Source organism: Apteryx mantelli, chromosome 26 (genome assembly GCF_036417845.1).
Source record: "Apteryx mantelli isolate bAptMan1 chromosome 26, bAptMan1.hap1, whole genome shotgun sequence".
In the NCBI taxonomy this organism is placed as follows: Eukaryota; Metazoa; Chordata; class Aves; order Apterygiformes; family Apterygidae; genus Apteryx; species Apteryx mantelli.
The window spans coordinates 6366555-6378573 of record NC_090003.1 but is presented as its reverse complement, the minus strand read 5'-3'; the positions used below and the strand labels follow the sequence as shown (position 1 = coordinate 6378573).

Sequence of the window (12019 nt, the reverse complement as noted above, 5' to 3'; positions counted from 1 at the left end):
AGAGAGCAAGGCCTGATAGCCCGCGTGCTGTGGGGGCTGGACCAGGGGCCCTGCTGGGTGAAGCGGGGATAGTGGGGTCGGGCAGAAATGGGAACCAGAATGCGAGGCTGAAATTTCCTCTCACTCCTGCCCGGTGGGACGTGAAGACTCCAGGCCTGACCAGTTTGGCAGGGGGGGCGGTTTGGAGAGGTTCCCTTCTGCAGAGAGATGAAGCCAGCATGGGACTGGCAGCAGGATGGGAAATATCCCGCAGATCAGGTCTCCATCCCAACCTGGATCCCTCATGTGGGCGCACGTGGGCAGGCTGGCTTCGGCGGGCGCTTCCACCCTGGGACCTTGCAGTCCCGCCCGTCACACGGAGCTGAGAGAGGATCTGCTCGCCAGCGCTAACGCCAATGCTGGCGGCAGGCGCGCCGTGGAGGGGGAGGAGACTTGACCGAGGAGCTCGCCCGGATGAGCTGCTGGTCTCCTAGAGGGGTAGACATGTAATCCAATTTAGGCTATTGCAGACCACCATACCATGGGAACCCCCTGCAGGGAGGGCAAAAGCAAGGCAGAACAATCTTCCCTTCCGTCCACTGCTGACGGGCTTAGGGAAGGTAGTGCTGAATGAGGAGGCCGACGTGGATGGCCCTGTCCTGCTGACATCGGATAACGTTACGCTGCTTTGCCTGTAAACGGGCTAAACCTCGATTAAGTGGTTAAATCACAGAACTGGGAGTCCGGCCTCCTGGGTTGCAGTCCCAGCTCTTCGCCCAACTCCAACATGGAAATCTGCTCGCTTCTCCTTGCCTCGGTGAAGTGGGTCTATGCCTGGGAGCCGCAGCAGTTCCTGGCTTTGCAGCGCAGGGAGAATGAGCGTGCAAGGGTTTCCGAGCGTGCACGCTGCTGCAGCTCCACCAAGGTGCCGTGCTGGCACAAGTCTGGCCCCCTGTTTCTGCAGCACTTTTGAGATCCGAGCTGGGAGGAGCTAGAGAGAGGCCTAGTATTTCTTCTGATTTGTGTTTATCATTAACAAATGACATCTATTATATATTGTTACCATGTTTTGTTGTTGATCGTGTGCCTGCAGGCGGGCCACACACACTGTGACGGTCTGGTCCCTTCCTGATCTCGTGCCTCCACACCTTTTCTTTCCATCCTGTTCATTCTTACTCCTCCTTTTTCCTTTCTCTCTTTTGATTCTTCCTCTCTCCTCTGCTTGCACGCACGCACACACACACACAAACACATACACATACAGAGCCCTTTCACAGTTGGATCATCTGTTCTTGGCTCTCGCCCACATCTCTTTTTGATGTGGTTTCTAGAGGGTTTGGACCAAGTCCCCCATTTCTCTCTGTCATCAGGAAGCCTGCTGCAGTCTCTGATTCCATCCGGATCTGGTTAGCTCTCTCTTAGGAAAGCTTGCCACCTACCAGAGCAAGGCTGGTGCTGTACGCCTGACCGGAGAGGGGGAAGAGGGCTGGAGCTGGTCGAAGTTGCAGCCCGGTATTCTGGACTGTTACTCGTGACTCACGCTGATGTCCCTGAGCGCAGAGCAAGGGCCGGGCTGCGGCAGCAGGAACTGTCCGGAGGCGTTACCTGCCGAGCTGCTCGCTCACTTAGAAGATCCGTTTCCCTTGGCTAAGTTGCGTGGTGCTGGCTTCTCCTCGTCATCAGAGCGGCGGGCAGAGGGGCTCTAGGGGAGGTTGTGGCTCTCAGCTCTCTTTTGGGGGTTTCTCATGAGGATATAAAGCATGTTCCATCTTGGTCTCAGCCCTGGGCATTTTTGGCTTGCTTGAAGCCCCATCCAGGGTATTGCTGTTCCTCTAGCTATTGTATGTGAGGGCAACCCGATAACTTAAGCACCACGTTGGAGTGAACTGTGGTTCCTGGAACGTGCAGCTTTCAGTCCTGCAGGCAATCCATTCTCCTTGGGAAGGCAGCTTAAAGATGGTATAATTGTGCCTGTGTGAAGGTGAGTAGATAGAAGAGGCTTAACAGCAGCTAGGTTTAAAAGACCCCTCTTCTCTGGAAGGTTTTAAAAATGCCAGGTCACTTTTGGAAGAGAGGCTTTCCTGAGTGCTCCGCGTCTGATTTGTCTCTGTGATTGCCGCGGCTGCAGCGCAGCTGCCTGCGCTCAGAAGTGCGTTGGAGTCCCCTGGGGGCTGCTGGTAAGAGTTGTGCTTGCAGCAGCAGATGGGCAGATTGGACGAGGGGGCAGAGCCGGGGGGCACAGCCCTCTCTTCTCAGCGCCCTTCTTGTGACCTGCCTGCTCGGACCGCTGTCGTGTCTGGCCTCAAATCCTGTTAAGTCGATGGCAAAACTTTCACCAACCTCAGGCCACGTGGGCTTGGGCCCATAAAGAGCAAATGTTTTCCGTCAGGCCAGTTCCAGGGCCAGGTACGGCTGGTGGAAAGCAATACCTGAGACCGTCTGCTCTGATAAAGCGGGAGGGGAGCGGGAGTAGATTGCTTCGGGCATGGGTAATGGGGCACGGAGACCTCCCCGGCTCAGCCAGCTCTGCAGACTCTGTCCCGCTCACTCGGGCTGCGGCTGCTTCTTGTCTCATCTGAAACGAGCCCATCGTCTCAGCCCACCACCCAGCGGGCTCGTGTCCCCCGCCACAAAGCATCTTCCAGCGTGGCACCGACGAGGGCTGCAGGGGGGCTGCGGGGCCGGCGGAGCCCGGGCCCGCGGGCTCCTCTCGCGGCTCGGCGCTGGGCGGGCTTTGCCCCGCTGCTGCCCAGCGCTGCTCTGTGCACGTAGCCACGCGCAGACCTTGCGCTTGCCGCAGCCTGTGATCGTGGACTACATTTGTTCCTTTCTCAAAGAAAGATGTGAGTAGAACAAGCTCAAAGGCCTCAGGCTCCCAGTGTGGGCCTGGGGTGCTGGGACAACGGAGCTCCTCCCTGAAGCTGGCTAATAGAAATCAGTCCTGATTAGGATTAGTCCAGCCAGCACTGAGCTGGCAGGCTGATAATCTAATAAAAATTCCCAGGATTGGTTTACTCTGGGGAGGATTTGCTCTGGACGCGAGAGGAGCAGGATTAGCCCGGCTGTGTTGGGGAAGGGAGGGTAGCCGAGGGTGGGCAGCGAGGCAGCCGAGAGGGTGGGGGCAGCAAGACAGACAGCAAGAGTAAGTGGAAGTGACAGGGTCAGACCAGGCCTTTGTCCTGCAGCCTGATTAGAGAGTCTGCCCCCAGTTTCTTACACTTTGGGATGTTGTCGGACAAACTGGAGCTTAAATCTGTCAGAGCGCAGTGGAGATTGGAGTTGACGTCCCAGGAACGTATTCCTTGCTGTGCAGAAATCCAGGCCCTGCTGGGAAAATGTAAAATGCCCATCCCAGCCCCCTCTGAGCTGGACAGATGCGGAGATGTGAGCTCAGGCTTGGCCCCCATCAAGCCACCTTCTTCCTTCAGTTAGGCTGGGTAGCTGAGCCCGAGAAGCAGAGAGGCTTGTTGCGAGAGCGGGCATGTGCCATGGGTGGTCTGTATCCACCTCCTGACGTGGCTCTCCAGCTTCCTCCCTTGGCAGAGGGGAAGCCCCAGTAGCCAGGCTGTTGCTCTCCAGGCAACATTGGCAGGCTTTGAGTGACACGGCAGCAAAGGCACCCACCACGTGTAAGGGGACCTAGTAAGGAAGGTTGGAAAGCCATGTTCTAGTGCATCACCTAAAGGTACCCTGGCGGTTTGCTCTGGCTTCCTCTGCTGTGTTATTTAATGCTCACTTGGGGCTTCCCTGGACATGGCAGGAGAGGAGAGCCTCACAGCCTTCTGAATTCATCCTTTTACTCTGTTCCTCCCTTCTCCTCCCTTTCGGTTCATCCTGACTGCCCCTTCTGCTGCTTGCCTGGGAAGTTCATCACAAAATCCCAGCCTCTTTAAATGCATCCGATCCCTTTGGGGACGTTGCAATTGGATGCAGAAGCTTGCAGAGAAGGACCCTTGAGAGCATTAAATGGGGTGTCCTGCCTGGATAGAAGCCCCAAAACAGCCACGCCAAATGTTCACAGCCACGAGGCAGGAGTCGTGCAGGATGCAGACCCCCCCGGAGCCTGAACTCTGCGGAGAAATGCCCTCAAAGCTCTCAAGGCTGTGGCTTGTGTGAGGTTTTCCTCCCTTTAACAGTTGCAGCCCAGGTGGATGAGCTGGAGCCTTTCCCAGCTGCGTGCGGCTGCCTCTGGGCAGCCTCCGTAAAGCCAGAGGGTCTGGCAGCCGCTTGGGACGCACCCTCTCGCCGTCGCCCCGCTCCCCGAAAGAGAGAGAGAAAAACCTTTAAGATGAGACCAAGATAACTGAATAACGAGAGCACTGTCCTCTCCAGGCTCGGGTAGCTGCATATATGATTGTCAACTTGATGAAATCCCCCCGGATGTAATGAGCTGATTTTCTGCTGTTAATATTGCATCTGCTGATGAAGGATTCGTTAGGATAATGGAACGAAGCTAAAATATAAATGACTCGCTGTCAAGAAGCAGCTTTTGCTTGTGTTCTCCTGACAGTTCCCGGGCCATGGCGAGGGAGTTCTGTGCGCTCGGCACACGTTGGTAGGTGTGCGCGATGCTGTGGTGCTGCGTGCGCGGGGACGCGGGTGTCGCAGCCCCTTCCCCAGGAGCCGCCTGGCCCGGCTGGGGCGACGCTGCCGCCTCCCGGCCCGGCGAGCAGCGGCTGCAGCTGCCCGAGAAGGGCCCTCGTTTGCCGGGGCCGGGGGCTGGCGGCGCAGGTGAGGGCAGACGTGCTGCCGGAGCAGCACCTGCGCTTTTGTTCCGGAGCTTTTTGTAACGGGACTGTCGCTTTCTTTTTATTTTGTTTTGTTTCCAAAGTTGCTGGGGGGGTTTCCAAACAAGAGAAAATAGTTTCAGCTTGTTACAAAGCAAACCTGGTCGTGGCTCACATAACTTGTTGAAATGCAGAATATTATTTTCTTTGGAAAATAGAAAAAATACTGTGATAAAAGTGGTCCTGTTATTGCCAAGCAGTAGTCTTATTTCTGTGCATGAAATCTCCAAGTTCGGTATCTTCTTTGAGAAATGGGATGGTTTGTCTGTACAAGAGATAAAATAGAAGTGGCTCCGTCATTGAGGGGGTTTCGATTTTAACACGATTTTGCATGCACTTCCCAAACACTGGTTTGCTCACCCCTTGTCAGGGTTGTGTGTGCACATGAGCACGTGTGAGAGCTTTCTTATGAGATACGCAGGGAGGAGAACCTGAGGAAATGTTTGCAAGCGTCCTTGGTACCGTAGGCTTTCTGCCCGTCCCACAGCAGCGTTAACCAGAGGGCGCGTTGCCAGCCCGCGCTTCGCCCTGCCGCTGAGGCCGTTCGGTGTTTCCCCTCCAAGTCCCTGCTTCTGGACGCAGAGGGCTGAAAGAGGCTCTCAGCTTTCATTATTTGTTTGGGGTTTTTTCTTTTAATCGCATTTCTAGCTCTTCTGATTACCACGGAGGAAAAAAACCGAATGAAAACATGAGCAGTAATGGCTCAAAAATGAAATTAAAAAAAAGCCTTGCCTTCTATGTTTATTTTTTAAATCAACTTTTCCAGCCAATAACCTTGGGGGCCGGAGGAGGGATGTTTTGCTAGCTGGGGCTGGCACCGCGGGGTGCGCGAGCCCCGTCGCCCGCAGCCGCCGGTGGGCACCCGAGCCGGCTCCCGGGCTGGCCGAGCCCTGCCGCGCTCCTGCCGAGCTGCTCTTCTCCCAGGCAGGGGTAGCGGGGGGGTCGCTGAATCAGTCTTTACAAAAGACCGTGAATATAAATGATGGGGGGAGGGCGGAAAGGCTCATGAATATGATGCTAGAAATTTTGCATTGAAATATGTTTCATGGAAAAAGGCGTTCTAAGTGGAATTAAGAGCGTGTGTGTGTGTGTTTGCACCCACACGTGCATATATATATATATATATTTACACACAGACACATACACACACACACGTGCATATTACTTTTTCAACCCTTTTTGGTGAAAAACAAAAATTTTCTTTGCTCTTCTTTGAGATAACCACAACTTGGAAGAAAATTTTCAGCTAAGAGACTCACTTTCCCCAGAACGTTTAGCAGGAAAAGGTTTCCTGCCTTTCCTGCCGCGCTGTCCAACAGCTCGCGCTCCTTGGGCAAGGTAAGGGAGCGAGCGCAGCGCCAGGACGAGGCCCCCGCCTCAGCTGGGATTACCCGTGCGGGGGTTAAACTTGCCGCCCTGGTTTGCGTGGCGTCGCTGGCCTGGGCCGGCGGCAGCGAGCTGCGGCGGTGCTGCGGGAGCCGGGGCCGCGCGTGGGGACGGGGCTCGCCGGCGGCAGTGCGCTCCCGCGCGCGGGGGCCGCGGTGCCGCCCCGTGGCCGCAAAAAGGCAAAATGAGGACACTTCACAGGGAATCGGAGTTGCTGGCGGTGGGAGGAAGGTGCGGAAAGGTGGCCAAGCTGTTGCAGCGAGCGCATTCTGGCGCCCGAACGTCGCGGGCTCGCGGAGGAGGCGGCTGGTGCGGGAGCTGCGCCTGCTGCGCTGCCGCGCGGGGGGCGGCACAGCCCCTCCCGGGCCCCCGGCAGTTCCCGGGGGCTCCACAAATTCAACATCATCCTGGAAGTTTTGAGATGAAGTAGGGGCCTGACGTTCTGCGATTTACTTTCTGAATTCTTCAGCCTTTCTGAGCTCGTCTGCGCAGGGCTGGCGGCGGCGCTGGGGACGACGCGGCGGCGGGGCGGCGCTGGGAGGGCCGGGATGCCCCTCGGCTCCGCACCCTCGCCCGCCCTGGCAGGCGCCGCGCGGAGCAGCCAGCCTGGGGGACCCGTCGCAGCCCCCTCTCCCCAATTCCTCCCCTCCGCGTTCCCCGTTCGTGCTGTGTGCGAGGACCCCAGGCCCCAGCGCAGGGCGTCCCCTCTTCCCAGGGCTCTCGGGCCATCGCTTGAAGTGTGTGTGTGTGTGTTTCGGTGCGTCGTATTTATTTTTTTCCGGGGTCCCCTGCTTCATCATTATCTTAATCACTGTTGTGTTAAGTTTCATGCTTCCTTTGACCTTTATTTTCGGCCTGGTTGTGCTGTTTATCTGCCTCTGACACTTGTCCCCTGGTGCTATTGCCAGGGAAACCCAGCGCAGAGGCCTTTCCCTTTCCCCCCCCTTGTCCCTTTCTGCTTAATTTTTTTCTTCCCTCTTTTTTCTTTTTTTGTCTTTTAACATGGTTTTCCTAAAAAGTTTTTTAATCAATCAAATTTGAGGCAGAAAATAGGCTTGGTCACGCCTGGTCCTTGGGTCGTGTGACACTCACTCAGGGTCCTGACAGCTCCTCAAAAGGGGCAGCGGGGCCGGGGGGGGCCGCGGCGGCCCCGGCCGGGGCCCGTTTCCATGGTGCCGCCCCGCTCCCCGCCGGCCGCCCGCCCGACGCGGGCCGGGGCTCGGCGAAGGGGAGCGGGGAGCGGGCGCGGGCGCCGCGGGGCGCGGGGGCGGCGGGGGGGGCCTGCTGGCGGCGCTGACAGCTGCCGGCCCTCGCTGCCACCGGAGCTCGCGGGGAGCCCGCCGCAGCGGCAGGAATCCGCTCCGGCCGAGCAGGGCCCCCGCCAAATCCGCATAATCAGGGGCTTTTCATCAACGGCCCATTTTTCATCCCCGTGGAAGGCGCTTGCTGCGGGAGCTGGGAAGCCTGCGGCGGAGGGACCGCGCTGCCGAGGCGCGGCGCGCATCCCGCCTCTGCCCGCCTCGCCTGCTCTGCTCTCCCGGCCCGCGGGCTGCCCAGCGCCTCGCGCTCAGCCGCCGCGCGCCACCGCTCTGCCCACCGAGCGCTGCTGGCACGGCGGAGGGAGCGCGGAGCCGGCCTCCGGCACGGCTTTGCAGCCAGCCGGCGTCAGCGGTGCCCGCTTCCACCGTGGCAGGACCCGGTCCCTGCGCGCGCCTCGCCGTCCCGGCAGCCCTCGCCTCTCCCGTGGCCCCGCTCCTCCGTCTCTCCCGTCCTGCCCGCGGGACCCCTCACCCCTCCGCTGCCCTCACCCGAGGCTCGGGGCTGCGCGTTTTAAGGCCCTGGTCTATTTGTTCCCCTCTTTCTCACGCTCTCTGCTTTCGCGCTGTTCCCTTCTGCCCTTCTTTTCCCCATGCCCTTTCCAGTCCTCCATGTGTGCATGGTCTTTCTCTCTCTTTTTTATAATTAATGATTACTTTAATTGGTTTGCTTAGGCAGCCTGACAGCAAATTAGCAGGAGGCGACTCAAGGCTGCCGAATGCCAAGTTTGGGGACTGCTGTGCGTTACAGATGTTGGGGCAGGAGGTGCCACCAGCCCCTCGGGGTCCTGCCTTAGCCCTGTCCCTGCGCTGCGCTGTGCTGCAAGGGGGGCCTGCGCCTTGCCTGGGCCTGGTGCCGTCCGTGCAAGGAGCCGGGACCAGGAGGGAAGGGCAGCAGTTATGGCCACGTGGCCCCTGCCCCTCTGTCCCCTGCCCTCTGTCCCCTGCCCTCTGTCCCCTGCCCTCCATCCCCTGTCCCTCTGTCCCCTGCCCTCTGTCCCCTGCCCCTCCGTCCCCTGCCCTCCATCCCCTGTCCCTCTGTCCCCTGCCCTCCATCCCCTACCCCTCCGTCCCCTGCCCTCTGTCCCCTGCCCCTCCATCCCCTGCCCTCCATCCCAGGGCTGCCGAGCTGCAGGGTTGCTGCAGGTGGCCGCTGTGCCCGTCCTGCTGCTCAGTGCCCATCTTCCTCCTTCCGTTTGTGCCTCGTTTATCGAGCTGGCCTCGGCTCCACGCAACAGGTCTCGGCAGAGGGGGAAAGGGCGAGAGGCGGCGCGGGGTGCCCCGGGAGCGCCGGCGCGAGTGGGGAGTCCCGGGGAGCGGTGGGGCGGCAGCTCCCCCCGCGCCTGAAAGGCAGGTAGCAGGCGGAAGGGGAAGGGGGCTTTGCTCTTTTCCTCCGTTGCAGTGATTTCCCTTGCTTTGCTTTGCTTTTCTTTGCCTTTTTTATAGCTCCCATTTTTCTTTTTTATGAGAGAGAAACTGCAGGGTTCTCCCAGGGCTGGGAAGAGCGCTCGGTCCCAGGCTGCTCCCAGCCAGATGGAGGGGAAGCGAAGGGGGGCAGCGGGCCCGTGATTCCGGGAGGAGAGTGTGCCTGGTTGAAGAGGTTTGGGGCTGGAGGTGAGGACATTTCCGCACGTTGTTTTGGGAAGAAGGGGCAGACCACGGCTTATCTGGGATGCTCCTTCCCTGCATTCTGAGCATAAAACTTTGCTCTTTGTAGAGAGACTTGGTGTGCAGGATACAACAGCGCTAACAACTGCGCGGCCCTAACAATTTATGGATAGACTTGGTTTGTGTTCCTCTGCCGGAGCTGCCTTGTGATGGCGGCCAAGAAAAGGGGAAACGGGGAGATGACATGAGTTTCCCTCTCCGTCAGCCCACGCCGCTCCCCCGAGCAGCCCAGGCGCAGCAGGCGCGGGCAGCGGGGGACGACAGTGCAGCGGGAGCGCGCGAGGCTCTAGCCCGGGAAATGGGGGCGGCTCTCAGCTGCCCCTTGCTCTGCGCCGTCCGCCGCACCGGGCTCCTCGCCGTGGCTCAGCAGCCTCCTCCCTGCTCAGGCCAGGTGCGGGCCGGCCCGGGAAGCTGCTGTGCCTCTGGGTCGCTCCCCCGCTCCTGATGAAGGGCTGAGCGGCGCTCCGCTCGGCATCCGCGCCCGGACGGGTCCCCTGGGCAGCCGCCTGTGCTGGGCTCCCCGCAGGAAAGGACAGTAGTTGTATCTGCCTTTTGCTCTAACCCCCCTGGGCAGAAGACGAGGCCCAGTTGCGTCTGTGGAGCAGCCTTGTCTCTTCCAGGCCTTTTGTATGACTAGGAAGGGTTGTCAGGCGGGGACGGCGTGGGGTCACCCTTGTCCCCAGCAGTCCTGGACCTTCTCAGTCATCCTTGCCTGCGGTGTTAATGGGTGCTTTTGCCCTTTCTGGAGACCGTTCCAACCCACCACCCGCGTGTTCATATCGACATAGGCCTTTTCATGGTATCCAGAGCACACGCAGGACTGAAATCAGAGGGATCCGGTGTCTTCCCGGGATTCTGTCATGCAGAAGCAGCTGGTCACAGCGGTCCCTGCCGCGTTCCAGATTCGTGAAGGACGGAAGCCAGCGCAAACACGACTGCTAGCACAGAGCCGCCTGTTGTTCGGCTGTGACTGTACCAGCAAGCCTCGCGCTGTGGTACCTTGCTGCGTGGGTTTAAACGCCGTGGATTTGGGGCTCGCTCGGGTGAAAATGCTGGTGGTAAAGGTAGAGAGTGGAGCTGTGCCGGCTGCCCCCGAGGCTGGGAGGCTCCAGCCCAGGGCTCACTCCTCTGCCTGCCCCGTTCAGGACCTTCGCTGCCTCAGTCCCTCCTGTCCTTGCTGTCCGTCCGCACGGCTCACGTGCCACTGCCCAGCCCCCGTGGGACCCTTTCTTGAGGGGCTCTCCTGTGGCTTTGCCAGCGTTTTGGACCTTAGTCAGGCCGTGGACCTTTTCAGAGTGAGGCTAGGAACGAGTCCTCCTTTTCTTGGGAGAGTGGGAGAGGGGTGAGGGAGAAATGTGAAAAAAATCTGCTAGAAAATGTGTGGAGACTTCCCAACTCATTTCACTTCTGCCTGCTCCTGGCTTATTACCACCGTTGAAGTCCCTGGTGTGCAATAGCAGAGGATGCTTTCAAACTGCTGCAAAAACTCCATGTCCTGAGCACTTGGACGTTCTCTTTTCCTCTTCCCATAAGCACCCCTCTCAGGAGGGTGTTTTTAAGACCATTTTCGCTTTCCTGTAGGCTATTTGTATTTCACTGCACTTCAGCAGGCCAGAAGGGCTCAAGGAGTTGGCCACACGCTGTAGAGCCTCCTGTGCCAACAGGACCGGGGCAGATGCAGCTGCGCCTGGTCGTGACCCAGACTCCTTGTCACCCGTTCGTGAGTCGTGCGCTGGCCGGCGCAGAGGAGCAAGTCACGCTCAGACTTTCCGTCCCGGGGAGGCTCGGGCCGGCCAGGCGTGCGGCCGCGCACCCGAGCCCTCTGCCGTAGCTCCTACCAGGGGCGCTTGTGGCAGGCAGCGGAGAGCTCGAGGACCGGTGGGACTGCGACTGTGTTCCCCCCCGCCCGGCACAGCTCCACTTTGCGCCTTCCCGAGATTATTGTTCCTAGCAGATTGATTATGGCGGTTTAACAGATTGGTAGTGCCGCCGGTGCGTCAGGCGCTATACCAAGCTAAAGGCAGGCGCCGGTCCTTCCCCCAGGAGGACAGCCGTCCCCCCCGGCATCAGAGCTGTCCCCTGCGCTTCTCACTTTCGTGTTGGGGGTGTCAGTATTCTGCCTCCCCCTTCCCAGCCTTGGGGACTTCACAGCTGCGCCGTTCTTGACAGCGGGGTAGACGTTGAGGATCACCCGCTGTTTCACAGTGAGCCACAGTAGGGAAACTGAGGCACGGGGCTGAAGGCTCCTGAAGATGCGCCGCTAGTTCCCCGAGCGACTCGGCGCGGGATCATAACCTGTGGCGCCCTCGGCTGCGCGGCCCGGCCAGCATGACCCACCGCTGCAGGCGACACCGGGGGAGCAGCACGCGGTGCCGCCGCCTGCCACGGCACGACAAGTGCTCGGCTCCGCTTGCTGCCCTTCCTCCCCTCGTCCCCCCGGCACCCCCTCGCTGCCGGCGCGCGCTGGAGCCGGCTCCTTTAAGGCTGGCGTGCCGGGGGAATTGCGCGCGGTGCCAGCCTTCGCGGCGAGCGCCGCTCCCGCTTCCCCCGCGGAAAGTTTCCTGCCCAATTGTTATGTGCGATCCGATCTGAAAGTTGCTCTCTAAGCTTCTTGTCACATTTTGACTTAATGAAGTGCAACTGGAGTGGGAATTGGGGTTCATCACGCCAGTCTCACTGCGCTCCCTTGTTGTCAGAAAACAGGGGCGGTTGGGGACCGTAATGCAACGCTGCAAGTCGTTATCATTCCGGTCAGTCTGTTTAACACAAAATTAAACAAAGAACTAATTAGTGCCTCATGAATTAATAAATGCACAGTTGCCGGGTAGGAAGGGGAGGAAGGAAAAAAGGTTGTTGAAGGAAAGATACTGAAAAAGTCGAATT

General features: G+C 59.2%; 1 protein-coding gene across 1 annotated transcript in view; it reads left to right on the top strand.

Moving 5' to 3' along the window:
- Positions 1-6336: 6336 nt before the first annotated feature.
- The window catches only part of CASZ1 (castor zinc finger 1), a 112859-nt gene continuing 107176 nt past the window's right edge, over positions 6337-12019 (top strand). The window contains exon 1 of the mRNA XM_067311283.1: positions 6337-6383. Within this exon, the coding sequence (XP_067167384.1) occupies positions 6337-6383 (47 nt within the window). The remainder of the gene's footprint in view (positions 6384-12019) is intronic.